The sequence below is a fragment of the Apus apus genome, chromosome 5 (genome assembly GCF_020740795.1).
Source record: "Apus apus isolate bApuApu2 chromosome 5, bApuApu2.pri.cur, whole genome shotgun sequence".
NCBI lineage: Eukaryota > Metazoa > Chordata > Aves > Apodiformes > Apodidae > Apus > Apus apus.
In genome coordinates, this window is record NC_067286.1 from 39,078,816 (window position 1) to 39,093,763 (window position 14,948).

General features: G+C 37.8%; 1 protein-coding gene across 8 annotated transcripts in view; it reads left to right on the forward strand.

Moving 5' to 3' along the window:
* NPAS3 (neuronal PAS domain protein 3) overlaps nt 1–14,948 on the forward strand; it is a 616,938-nt gene that overhangs the window by 596,863 nt on the left and 5,127 nt on the right. For all 8 annotated transcript variants that reach the window (XM_051621658.1, XM_051621659.1, XM_051621651.1 and 5 more), the window contains 2 exons: nt 9,658–9,805; nt 12,940–13,055. In XM_051621658.1, coding sequence (XP_051477618.1) covers nt 9,658–9,805; nt 12,940–13,055 — 264 coding nt within the window. The remainder of the gene's footprint in view (nt 1–9,657; nt 9,806–12,939; nt 13,056–14,948) is intronic.

A 14,948-nucleotide genomic window follows, 5' to 3' on the forward strand; every position in this document is an offset into this window, starting at 1 on the left:
AAATGCTAAAATATACAAATGAATCTCATGTTTGTACAAGTTTATTATCATCACTAAAAAGCAAGATTGATTCTAAATTAGGCTGATAGAATGTCTGGTGTTTAGCTAATTCTTCAACCAAGCTTCCTTGGCATCGTGATGACAGCCTAGTGTAAGTTGTTTTCAAAGTATTGCAGAAGTGTTGGTCTGGTCTGACCACCTGCACAATCTTCCTCTCCATACTGTGAGCCAGCAAAGATTTCTGCATTGGAGACTGGCATCTTTATGACCTTGCATCTGGAGATAATGGTGATAGAGCAATAGGAGTGAACAGGAGATAAGAAACCAGAATAAACAGAAATATGTAAAGAAAATATTTATTTTATTCATATGAGGAAGGAAAGGAACATGGACTTTGGTTTTAGCCCATATCTAGTGTTAATTTTTTAGTCTGAATGAATCTTAAGGGATGTGCACCTATCCAAGAGAGTGCACATTTCATGTCTTTTAGCTATGCTCGGAAATTCTGCAGATGTGTTTGCTCCTGCAAATGCTTATTTGGGTTATGAGAGATGCTGGTCTGTCTAGCTTAATTTATTTGTCTGCTCTCTGACCAAAGCCAGTTACTTTAGAAGAAGAGGAAAACACTCTGCAATTTGCAACTATATACGCTTTGCACCCTTGTTTTCTCCATAATACACTATTAACTCGTGATTGGTTCATTCCTTTAAAGATGAGAATTACAGCACTGCTTACATTTCTGTTTGTGGAGGATAGTTGCTACTATTGTAATATTTGGTGTTCTAATTATCCATATAAATATTCAGATATCATTTTAAATCCGAATAAATTTTTCATCTTCATGATATTTTGTGACTAAGTTTTTTAAGTACAAATTGTGTGTTATTGGACAAATGCTTTATCTGTGTAAAGTATATAAGAGAGTTTACTAGAAGCATCAGATCTTTTGGATAGTAAACAAACAAAAAGACTCTACAAAGCTAAGCCTTTAGGTTATTTAAATCATTAGCTGCTGAACCTAATTGCAGAGTTTTGCCTTCTGTAGCTTACCAATATAGTTATTTTGCAAGATGTGTCAGATATAGTTTGTATCAGTAACCCTTTAAATCTTACTGCTATTTTATTTTCAAATTCAATCTCATGTAATACTGATTACTCCTTTCCCATTTCAGTTTGTAGGCTCTCCATTGTGAGTCTTCCATAGCTCACAGTCAGTTGAAATTTACACCTAAACTCATCTCCTATTTTTATATTAAAGTTTCATATAGTACCAGCTGTGTAAGTACACATTAAAGGGCTACAGAGTGAAGGTTGAGCTCTTATTTTTGCTGAAAATCTCTGATTTCCCAGTTACTCCCATAATATTTTTTTAAGTCTCTTTTTGCTCAAAATTTCCAACCTCAAAATGAATGTATAGTTTGATATTATTCTTGTGATAGATTGCAGAAGCAGATGATAAACTGCAAAGCCACCAGAATAAAAGGTTTAACTGTGCACCTCCAGCAGCTTCACCTTCACTCTGTCCACTAAGATATTTCTGTGGTGACTTTCGCTGTGTAATTTATCATAGAATCATAGAATGCAAGGTTGGAAGGGACCTCAAGGATCATCTGGTCAAGCCTGTCAAGGCAGGAACTCAGTTTAGATGAGATGACCCAACATCCTGTCAAGCTGAGTCATAAAGGTGTCCAATGTTGCAGAATCCAACACTTCCCTCTAGAGATTATTCCCCAGGGAATGTAGATAGAGATCTATGCAATTTTTAAAATGAAGGGGAAAAGTACTTCAGACACATATCTTTTTACCTTCATTGCTGAGGTTTGCTGCCAAATTACTGAGACCAAATGTCGCAGTTTAGGCCCAGCCAGTAACGAACTCATCCATCCTCCCTGCGCTGTGGGACAAGGAGGAGAAAATCCAACTAAAAGCTTATGAATTGAGACAAGGACAGGGAGGATTTTACTCACCAATTATGTTCATCGACAAAATAGACTCAGCTTGGGGAAAAAATAAATTTAATGTATCACCAATCAAATCAGAACAGGAGAAAGAGAAAACAAAACCAGATCTTCTCCTAGCCCCACACCTTCCTTCTTCCCAGGCCCAAATTACCTCACTGTTGAGTCCTCTACCTCTTCCCCATCCGCAGCACAGGGGAATGGGAAGCGGGGTTTATGGTCAGTTTATCTCAGTTTATTTTCTGACACGCCTCAGGGGGAGGACTCCTCACAGCTTTCCCCCACTTCAACACCGGGTCGCTCTCATGGGAGAGAGTCCTTCACGAACCTCTCTGACATGAGTCTTTCCCACAACGTCTAGTCTTCAGGAGCAGACTGCTCCAGCTCAGGCTTCCCACAGAGTCACAGCCTGCTTTGGGAACAATCACCTCCCCTGGTCTGAGGTCCTCCTTGGTTGCAGGTCCACATCTGCTCCATCATGGTCCTTCATGCGCTGCTTCACTCTACTCCTTCATGTTCTGCAGGCAAACAGCCTGCTGTCTCACCACTGGCTGCAGAGGAACCTCTGCTTGGGCACCTCCTCCTCCTCTTTCAGTCCTCACCAACCTTGGTATCTCTGCTCCAGTATTCTGGAGGAATATAGGAACATAATCAGAGAATGCAGGGATGCAACAATTACATAGGTTGTCATATGATGGACATCAATATTAGTGGAGAGATGGAGGACAGATTGAAGTTTCTTGAGCAAGCAGGGCCAAATTTCTTCTCTGATGTTGCATTTTAGTAGCTGAGGGCAAAATTTGGATCTGGGATTTCATTTTTCCTTCCAGTTTGAACAGAGAGAGTTCATTAATGATAATGGAAGTTCTGTCTGAAGTTGGTGTTCAAAGCAGGCTTGGGCTTCTAAACACCCATTTCAATATTAGCAGAAGAAAATCACTTTATGGCAGGATTGAAGTTTTAAAAGTCATGGAGAGACAGAATAATCATGACAGAAAAGAGAAGTTAAGAGAAGAAAACCTAGAGAATCCTAGGTAGGCAAATCTAGTGTTTGCTTTTCAATCCATTGTATAATTTAACAAACTTACTCAGCTAGTTTATTTACATCATTTTTATCTATAGAAAAAACAGAAAAGTTTTCTGATATTCATGCTGTAAGCTTCCATGGAAGACTGCATCTAGTGATATATTGAATTATATATCATAATTCTGTCATTGCATTTGATCAATACCTACATAATGTTGTAAAATAAACATCCTACCTATCATTAGATATTATTTTAATAGATATTGTTAAGCATAATTATAAAATTGCAATTTTACATGGTGAGCCATGGGCAAATGGTATGTTATAACCACCATGAAAGGGAAAGAGAAAGTGTCTCTGTTGTTCAAGCAGAAGATGATGATTTGTGCTTCATGGAAAATAAGGGCATTTTTTTGCTTTTGCTGCTACTGTGAACTGACATCATGAAAACAGATAACATGGGGTTGATTTTAAACAAAACATGTTCCTGGTCCTTTACCTTATCTGAGGTAATTTGGAATCAAATGAAGGGAGAATCTCTAGCAGAGGCTAGAAATTTTCAGAGGGCTGGAGTGCCACTGTCCTGGGATTAGGATACTTAAAAAGTCCTAAAATGTTTTTCCAACTAGTTTCACTATTTAGAGTTCTTTTTCTTCTCTGACTGGACATGCAGCATGTAAAACTTGCCAGTCTCACTCTATTTGGCAAGTGATGATGACCTTGAGCTACAAACTTGGATCCTAATAAGAATCCACATTTTTTAACGGTTTGACTCAGACCACTTCTGACATTTGCTTTTCTGCAAAGTGAGGCAGGAAAAATAGTGCTTAGTTTTTAAAGATTCTTAAGCTTTCTAGTTTTTCTAAATGGTTCATTAAGGCTTTTTGTTTCTTTCCTGAAAGGCTGTTGATCTTATTTTAGCCTAGTTTTTCAGGTATCTGTGTATGTAACATCCCTAGGCTGGAAGATTAAATAGTATTCCATGGTGCAGAAGTAAGCAGTGAATCAATTGCCACACTTAGCATTTTTACAATTACTATATGCTTAAAGAATTATGACAGGTGCATGAAGAAGCTAGGTGGGAGTCTAGATACCAGTGAGGTACAGTTTTCTTTCATTAATCTGACTGCTACTTCCTGCTTGACTTTGGAAAAGATGAATTTATGTTTAGCAGCCAGCAGTTATTGCTATTTAATAGTCGTATGGCAGCTGCCAAGTCTCAGGCAGTTATTGACACAATACGCTGTTTTCTACCCAAACCTAAAGAGAATGTTCTGTGTCCAGCACTCAGGGCTTTATCCTGTTAAATGGTGTGAGTAATATGCAGCTTTCTAAAGTGTTATAGAACCAATATTTTTCTTAACAGTTAGCATCTTTCTACTTTTCTTAAGAGAACTCCGTTGAGATACTGGAAGTCACACAGGTAAGCAATGGTCTGCAATGAGGGCAGGTAGAGCAGCATAGGGACTTTTGTAATGGGAAGGTGGCATTTTTGCCCAAGCAATCTGCTGTGGAGGCCGCACTTTTTGGTCTGGTGGGTAAGAGAATTTGCACACAGTCCTGGCTTACATCTCCTCCTCCTCACCTTAGTCTGTGTAGTAAATCTGAAATCAAAGTGTGGAGAATTACATAGATGACACATTCGCTCACAGAACGTCTACATCCTATCATCTAGCTCATAATTCTGTTTAAATAACAAAAATAATTTAACATTGCCTAACATTATGCATAACATTGCATAAATATTGCTCAGTAATTTTTTTTTTTCATTGCTAAAATCCAGTTTGTGGAAACCTACGATTTAAAACATTTAACTCACTAATTGCAAAATCTATAGAAATGTCCTTACAGCATCAAAGCCTCACTTGATCCTCAGAACTGTAATAAAGGTAAAAACTGTCTCTATTACAAGCAAATAAGGCACTTAATGCACTCTTGCTGGCTGTGATGCTATTTTCCTGTGGGTTTTGAAGATGACCTTCCTGTAAGCATCAAGGACTGTAACTTTTCAGATGAAGAAACTTGTTCTTGTTTCAAGTCTATGCCAGGTTCATTCCCCTGTAGCCCACAGTTTTCAAAAGCAGAAGAAAAAGTAATCCAGAATTAAAAAAAAAATAAAAACCCCTCTGTTTCCAGAACGCAGTTACCCTGTCAGCTTGCCTTGGGCCTTAGGTGGAGAAGTGGAGATTAAAGAGTCAGTATTCCTTTTCATGTTTCGTCTGCCAGTTTTGTGAATGTAGAAAGAGTACTTGTGGCTGCAGCGAAGTATCTGACTATGGTATTAAGTATGGCATTTTAATCCTCATGCAGTAAATTAAAAATATTCTTATAAGCTTATCACAAGGGAAATTCAGTATCAATACCATCCAGTCATTGATAAAGGTATTTCAAGGAGAAGAGTGAATAGCACAGCAGATGTAACCTCAACATTTTCACCAATTATAAAGAGCCTCTTTGTGAAGCTGTGTGAATATGTAAGATGATCTCATCATTTCCTATTTACTCAATACTTACCTGAATACACAATATAGTGTAGCTTTTAAATGCATATGCATATGAGTAAAATGTCCTTTTGTAAGAGACTTCACTAAAAGACTGCTTTTGATACACAATTTCTTCATCTCCTCTTCAAACTGAATTAAGCTACTTCCTTCTTTTAAAACACAACTCACTATTTAGAAGCTTTGGCTTTGATTTCTTAGAACAGCCTTACAGGAAGAAACTATGTTCTTTTTCTTTTTGTAACCATATTTCTGAAGACAAACTTCTACTGATTTATTTTTATTTTCTAACAGAAATAGGTTCCTGCAAAGAACACTGACTGTTTCTTCTTCTCCCCCCTCCTGCACTCCACTGCTACAAGAATATTGCTGTGCACAAAGCTACCAAGGAAAACTGAAATCCCTCTATTGGGAACTGTGTACATAGCAATATATTCATACTTTAAGAAATAAGTGAGATTTTTTTTTTCATTCTTAGCATGACATACTGTGCATTTCTTGCATGTTAACCACTGAATTCAAATTGAGTAACTAGGGAACATTTCGGCAAATTTTAGTCAAGTTTAGCATCCACCATTTTAGGGAGTATATCTGTGCAGCTAATGTAAAGGTCACCAGTTTTAAAGCATTAACCCTCAGCTATTCCCTTTGATTAAAGGGGTTATATCTATCTATATCTATATCTATATCTATATACATATGTATATACACATATGTGTGTATATACAATTGTATCTGTTCCTAGTATGTAAGATTTTTTTCATTCTTCTGTTCACAGACTCATTGTAAAGATTGTTCCTGACGGCTATTAAGCTGTTCTCTGCATTTCCAGAAAATATGGCTTAGTAACAAGGCCTTTTTTTCCTATTTCTTTTAAACTTGTAACTCTCATTAACATTTTAGAGACTTCTGCATTGATTAGCAGAAGAAACCAAGTCTGTGAGAGAAGTCACCTTCCCTGCTACTCTTAGAAATGGACTAATGCACCCAGTCCTGCATAATCCCTTCAGTCACACAAGCCATCCCACCAGTGTAGTCACAGGTCTCACCTTCCCCTTTATTGTGTTGTCTGCTAGACTGTGTACTCTATGTATCATACTAATAAAACTCTTTCCATTTCACAGTGTAAATAATATAAGTCAGATAGATTTCCCTTACTGATGTGTCCTACTTGCTTGTTTTCTCAAAATTCTAATCTAATTTCAAAGATGCAGTTTGGCAATGCCAACCATAAATTACAAAACATTTCCTTTTTCTTTTTTTTTTATTCTTTCATCACATTGAAAAATTTCTTCCCAGGCTGTAGTATGAGCTTTCAGAACTGGCTTGGGGGTGCCTAGTGCAGTCTCAAAGGATGTAAGAACCAGATTTAGCAGCACAGCACAGCTGGTCTGCTGGAGAATCTCTTTACAGAGAGAATTTTTATATTGAATCGTGGGACTTCCTTCAGAGCCTGGTCCACAAATTTCTCATATGAAATGTGCTTTAGAAAGATACAGGAAGGGAAATCCTGTGTATCTGGTGATACATCTGAACTGTCCAAATAGACAGTGGGATTTTGCAGGTAGACAAACTTCATGGAAAATCCATTTTCAAGACAGTATTTCAAATATTCTGTGGACATATAGTAATTTGGGAGCCTGAACTCTGACTGTAGATGGCTTGTATGCAGCTCTGATCCACTGAGTTCTTTTTCTTGAGATATCAAACACCTTTTCCTTCAGAAATAACTTACAAAATTTTGATTTCCCCCTTTTTTTCATAGTTCTGAAATGAATGCACTGTTCAGCTCTTGACATAGACTTTTCTGGTGGTGCAACAACCAATATAAAAGGTACCGTAGGGGGAAGGACTTGGCTAGGATGAAATGGACTGAAAGAGCTGGAGAATCTGGGTCCTCATATCTATCACTATGCAGAATTTCAGTGTGCTCTTGAGTCAGTGGTGAGTGACTCACCTGGCACCTTGGTTTTCAAATGTGCATGTGGGCAGTTGTGAGGATTCATCCTTTGGTATTGGTATAGTATGGTAAACTCCTCAGAAAAAAATCCTGCTATACAGAAGACAACAGTATAATGAGTAAACTTTACTAGTTTCTGCACAAACCTGTGGGTACCTGTTCAGGGTTCCAGAAAGGGGCCAATACCACTCCAGACTTCCAGGCTTGTCAGTTTTGCTGTCAGCTGTAAGCAGAGTATTTTGAATGTCCTATTTTTCTGAAATGGAAAAGTCTACTATAATCAGAACTTCAAGCACTACTTTTCTTCCCATATTCTTTATAAGTGATCAAGTTGGGTTAATTTATGTGAGCTTGTTTTCTAAACTGGCATACAACATTGGTTTGACAGAAGTGCTGGGTAGTCAGTTGTTCGTATTTTATCTTTATTCTGCTGTATAATGGGGTTTTGAAGCCAATTAATTATCACAGTAGAATATTTAGAGCTTGGAATACAAAAGTAAAAATTTAGGGAAACTTATGGATCTCTGCTAGAAACAACCTAGTTAACAAGAAGTTTCTGAAAAACAACAAGACCCAGATCAGAATTATTCGTTCATATTACAGCTTAACCTAACTTGCTTTTTACACTCCATTTACATTGCACTTTTTTATATGCGGTTTTTTATTCAGTAGTTGAAAAATTGGATTGGGGATTGTGAGATCCCTCTAAGGTAAGAAAACCTCTGTGACTCAATGGCTGCCTTTGTAAATACCTTTTTCTGAAGATATCTGTTGTAAATGGATTTAGATATAGATATATTAATATGTATAATTAGGAGTATAGACATTTGGTTAACTTGAAAGCTCCAAAGTGTCATTTGTCACATTTATTGTAGGAAGTTTAACTGCCTTAAATACTTATTCTTTTCCGAAGTGACTTTTTTCTTTTCCCCTTTACAAGAAAAAAAAAAAGTACTTCATGAAACTTGTATATGAAGCACTTATTAGCCGTAATTAAATGGACAATATGAATTTACTACGTCTTTAGGACTCTGGCTTGTTCTGGTTTAGAGCAAGATGATTAATGCAAATACATATTACTTGAGATAACCATTTAGCAGCTAATTTAGCCAAATTTATTACAGCAGTTAGAGGTTTTTCATTTTAGCAGACGGAGACAAGGACATGACAAAAGCAGAAGGTGTATACGAATGCACACTGCCCTCTAGTGCACAAAGCTTTATGGGAGTAATGAGACGTGCAGAGATGAGTAAGTGCTTCAGTAACAATAGTACCCAGATTATGTATAGTTTAGGTTTTCTTAAAACCATACTACTCTCTTCTACTGAAAAATTTGCTTTTCATCCCCTTCTCCTGACACTTAAGCATCAGATATAAGCCAAATCTGCTTCAAGCTGGTAATATTTTGGCTGAAGTATTACTTTAAACATCTGTAATTTTAAGCCTTCTGGCTGTGAGCATTTAATAGCACCATTTCACATTACTGATTGCTTTTACTTGTTTCCCTGTTTCCTAGCATATTTCAAACATTGAAGAGAGCTGTCACTCCTTGGCTCTAACGAAGCCATTCTGTGTGTCCCTTAGGCCTCTTTCTCAGTCGGTTGGTGGATTTACTTTGCTCTGGTAGAAAGTAAATTCTCCCAAGACTTTCCCCCTGCTGACCAGTGGATATTTGGTTCATCTGAGAACTGTAAATTCTGTTTGACAAGATCAAAGAAACAGATGTGTAAGTTCAGTGGTTGATATCGCCTGCAATAAGGAGAAATGATCAAAGCAGCAGGGGTAGAGTATCTTCCCAAACCTTTCAAATATCCAGAATCTCAAAGAGGTCTACCTAGGAGCTATGAATAAATCACATATAAATTTGCCTCTTTTTTTTCTTTTTCTTTTTTTACTGTTTGACATTGAGTGCATTGAAAATGCCCACACAGCAATAAGTATTCTGTGAACCAAACAGATTCCTAGCTCTTTTTACTTTTCTTCTTCCACTACAGTTTCCAAAAACAGATGAAAATTATACTTCAAAAACTTGTAAAATGTGCAGCTACTTACACTGAACTTTAGTTCCTGTTCCGCCGTGCTGCAGTAAACCCAAAGGAAGCCAAGTATCTTCTTTTTGTACTTGTGGCATGTTGTACACTGAAGATCGTTTTACCACAGTTCTAACATACATTATATCTTGCTTCTGTTTTGTTTGTGGTTTTTTGCCAGTGCTGAATAAGGGTCAATGTGTAACAAAGTATTACCGTTGGATGCAGAAGAATGGAGGTTATATCTGGATACAGTCTAGTGCAACCATAGCTGTCAATGCCAAGAACGCGAGTGAGAAGAATATCATCTGGGTCAATTACCTTCTTAGGTAGGTCTTCCAATCACTTCTCTCACTTGAGCTGCTGTCTCTGTTGCTTGTCTCTGTTGGTGAGAGTTTTATGGAAGAAACAATTGCCTACTCAAGGAAGTTAGGGAGAAGAACTTTTCATATGATCCACATCAAAAACATTGCCATTTGGTTACATTTACTGAGACATATGTCATGTCTCAGTACAGTGGAATATTCTTGAATTATTATGCTCTCTTAGTTTTCAAATACAGCTGCCACCATTTTATTGCATGCACCTACTTCCCTGAAATCTACTTAATCTGAGCTCAAAGATAAAAAATATCTACAACTCTCAGTAGTTGTGTGATAAAATCTGTTGTGAAATGTTGGGCAGTGGTTTGTTTGGTTATTGAAAATGCATGGAAGCAAATTTCTGGAATGCTACAAAAAGGTCTTTAAGAAACGTGTTTCTCATTTCACTCCAGAGACAGCCATTTTCTCAGGAGAAAAGCCTTGAACTAATGTGTTGTTTCTGTAGCCATCAGACAGCATTCACACTGAAAAATACAAAATAGGGTTTAAAATAAAAGTAGCAATTAAAACTTTTCTAAACTATTAGAGCTATCTTAAAAAGAAATAGTAACATATTGAATGATAGACTCTTCCCTGAGAAATTCTGTTTTACCAAAGCCTGAGTATTTTTACAGGACTGGTTTCTGAGCTCAAGGGAAGACCAACAGTCACTGAGAGACAGTGAATTATAAACCTGACCTTTCTCATCTGAAAATACCTTTCAACACATTCTGTTTTGTGAAAATGTTCAGTGAGATTGGGGGATTTTCTGTTTCATACCAGAGCAGAACAAACAAACAAAATTTGAAACCTTGAGATTGTCATGAAATACAATTGTCATTTTCTGGCCTGTTCTTTTAAGTTACTTGTCATGGTTTGTTACATTCCCTTTGATGCCATGAGAGTTCAAAGAGATGTCCAGGGGTTAGATTGTGACTTACTATGCCAAGTCCAGAAAGCCCTGAAGAGGCTGTGCCTGCCTAAACTTGCATGTTGAAACACTTTTGATTCCCCTTTTGGGGAAGAGCAGGAAGCAACTCCAGGCAGGAGAGCACTGAGGGATACTATAATAGGAAACCTTCCACAGCGGTGGAGTGTTCATTGGGGCTTGCATACTTCTGTCCTGCTCTGACTGAGCACAGGCATTTCTGAATATATCCTTATCCTGCTACATTTAGTCTCTTTTTGCAAGAGTGAAGCAGAATGCAGCATTTCAAGAGGTCAGCTTAACCCTGCCGATTCTGAACTGGAAGTACAACTTCACTACCCCAGTTCTAATAGAGTTTCAAAAAGCCCAGAAATGAGCTCGTGCTCTAGCTGGAAAAGAGGCCTGTAAAAATTATGAACAGTTGTCTCTGATCCTTTTGCTGCTTTATACACAAAAGGTGAACCTAGTCCAGAAATACCCCACAAAATTATTTTCTCTACCAACAGACTATACCTAATAAAATAAAAAATAAAAAAAGAAAGAAAGAAAAGCAGTGTGGTCTTCCTCAAGTCTCCTCCCAGAACCTGATTTTTCTGCTGCATTCCCTTCACTGGTCCGTTAGGTAAAGATTAACTTCTTCACTGAATTTGTATTTTTAATTCAGTTTTCCCCTAATACTGGAGTCCAAGAAAGATCCGAATGTCCAAATAATACTTTAATGACAGATCAGGGCATAATTAGGTCTACTCTTAGCAGGAGTACTGGTGTGTATACATTTCCATGCATTAGAAGGTATGATTCAGCTGTCTGTAAAAGGATAGACTAATTATAGTGACAGGATGGATTAATGCTGTTCTTGTTCCAGCAACTTGTTATTCACAGTGTGAAAGCCCTCAAACATCTTTTGCTTGGAGGGGGCAGATTTGGGGAGTGCCTTGGTATGCAACAGAATAAAGTCACTTTGTCAGGGCAAAACCATAAAGATGGTAATCATAAGAATGGCATTTCAAAGTGAACTGTGTGAACTCTGAATTTTCACAGTACACTGCGATGGGCCGAATCTGGGCACACTGTCATTGTCATAGTGTGTCAGTCATCCCCAGTGCTGCCTCTTATTGTTCTACGCCAGACTGTCGATTTTCTGCTCTATCACCAGGCCGGAATTTGAACTGCATAGAAGTGCTCACCTATTCAAAAATGGTTCAAGACTTTGTTTATTTTCAACATTCCTATGCCACTCATGTCTAGCTGTGTCTGTTCTCTGGCCTTTGCTCAGATTAGGGAAAGGAAGCAAAAAAAGCATAGGGTTGGGTTTGGTTTCTTTTCAGTTTCTCTGCTAGTGTAGCTTTTTAACATTGCAGTCATGTTCATTGCTAACAAGTCACAGGTGAGCACCACATGAGCAGATGAAGATATGATTATAATGGGTGTGTTGACAGTTCTTTATCCCTAACATATGCATCTTAACATGCACATGTGCATCTGTCATATAGTTAGAGTGGCTGCTTTTGGTTTCTTGATAATATGAATGCATGTGTGCTGGGTTTTAAAAAATACATAACCATTTTAATCTATTTTTTGGCCAAATTCTTTTGAGAAGTGTTCATTTTCTCTAGCCCTAACTGAGCATCTTCTTGCTAAGTTTATGTATGGTCTGCTGGACTTAAGTGTGGAAAACAGAAATGTTGAGAAGAAAGGTATCCAAAGGGCTCTGGCAAGGTTGATACAGAACATTGTTACAGAGATAACTCTGTAACAGACATTGGCAGTGGGAGAGAAGATCGGAAAAGTTAGAACACCCTCTCTGTCCTTCCAAGCACAGTAATAGGATCGAAATAGAGATATTTTGTTGTTGGATGATTGCAGTGTAGCATTACTGTTAGATATCACACAAGCTATGGTGTCCCACTTTAATAAGAATGCTTTGATAGCTCTAAAACTAGCAGAAGAGTTTTAGTACTTGGTCAATACAATTATTTGACAGCAGTATTAAAATAAACCTTTAAAAAATCCCTGCAGTGAGGCTCTGAGGAGATGAAAATGTATGTTTCTGTGTTTGCTCTGCTCTTCCTATTTGTGTTTTCTGTTCCTGAACTTTGATATGAAAAGAATGGAAAAAAAAATGAAAATTAAAAGCATCCAATTGTGTTTATATTTGCTGTCTCTCCTTCAGTAACCCAGAGTACAAGGACACTCCAATGGATATTGCACAGCTTCCTCATCTGCCAGAGAAAACCTCAGAATCCTCGGAGACCTCTGACTCTGAATCAGACTCAAAAGACAACTCAGGTAAAACGCATGGTTTATATTTACACCCGCAAAAGGTTCATATCATGAGAGCCACATGGTTGACTTTCCAGTTGCTTGTATTTCTCAAGGTTTGTTCCATTATAACAACAACAAAAACAAAAATTCCTGTCAAATTAAATGGAAAACACTAGCAAAATCTTTTTATGACCTCAGCAATTCCACAGTATCTCAATTTCCTCAGCATTTCTCTTCACTCTGTGCGTGCATCCTTGTCTACATTGTACTGAACTAATTATTTTACTTCCCAGCTAAGCTTCTTGAACAGGTTTTGTGCCTTGTGCAGAAGACCTGGGATTGTAGCTGTTGAATATAATTCTAGTTCTTATCTTTCCAGAGTAGGCATATGTTCTGAAGATGTCTCTACTGTCAATCATTATGACCCCCTTTCCTGTGTAAATACATTTTTGAAACGTCTCGCTAGGGGGCAGTAAAGATTTCAAAAATTTGAAGGTTTATTTTGCTTAAAATAATTCCTATTTCATTAGAAGGTATGGGTTCAAGCAGTTGTTTCTGAATTCTTTAAGTCTAGGACTTCAACTGTTTTTTAAAAGTTGTATGTACTTGTGAAACTCAATGTGTAAATTAGTCCTACAGATTCCTGGACTACAGGTCCAGTGCACAGATGGGTCACACATTCCCCATTGGTTTTTTAAGCGCTTACCTAGGCACGGGTACAGATCAACTGGCTTTGAAAGGAGCATGGTTTCCTGCAGCCCAATAACTAAGGGTGTTACTCCATTGTAGTATACAATGTATATATATAGCTTTTTTTCTTGTGTCTCTAATAACAACCAAAGAAAACCTGGAGAAAAATGTATCACAGTGACATAGATCAAGCAAAAGCAAGAAGAGGATCCAGCTCTGATTTTATACTGTATGACTGTTCTCTTTCATCTTTTCCTTTATTTGTTCTCCTTAGACAGCTTGGCTTGATGATTTAAGTTGACACCAGACACATTCAGGCCCACCATCACTGGAAAGCTCTTCCTTCACCCATTCCCAATGCTTCATTTATGCTTATTCCTAAGTAGCCAAATAACACACATCTGGAGAACAGTTTGCATTTCCCTTGTGCACTGTAAATTTCTCCAGGTGAGATGTGCTGGTGCATTCATGGCTCCTAAGGCTGATGCAGAGCAAGAGAGCATTCTTCAAAGGTGCACAGCTGGGTAGATCTCAAAAGGAGGTGTCTGGGAGTCTTGGAAGACAGCAAAGGCAGGGGATTGTTTCTTACAAAAGAATGAAATAGAAATGCTAAAGAACCTGAAATCAGAACAGCATCATGGTTGAACTCAACAAGTTCAACTCAAGCTCTGATAAAATCCCAGGCAAATTTTGTGCAGCTTTAGACTACCTCACCCTAAGCCCACCCTTCACCAACCTTGGCCTTAAAAGAAAGCATCTTAAAAAAAAAAAAATTAAAAAAAAAAAAAGGATAAATTCAGCCCTAGATGGAATAAAAAGCTGGATGACATTTAGGGGTTTGTGGCTGTTACTTTGCTTCTATGAGTTTTATTTTTTAAAAGGGAGGGTCTCTTTGCTGCTGGTGACTGAAGCAGAAGTCCCGCTAAGTGACTTATGAAGTGCATTTATCTGAATCTTCAGGCAGCTTCCCTGTCAAACCTACCTTCTCCAGCACTTCTGGGAAACTGGTATTGATGTTTCTCCAGGAGTAACCAATCTTTAAAGGAGAACTGGCCTCTCCCCCTAAAACAAGTAAATTGAAAACTTGGCTCTGATGTGTGAGAAAGCATCTTTTATTTCCTAACAAAATATTCCTGGCTGCTCTGTAAAAGACGGGTTCTCCTGAAGCCTTTCATGACCCTTTCAAACACAGTATGATAATGGAGTGTATTCAGTCTCAAAGCTGCT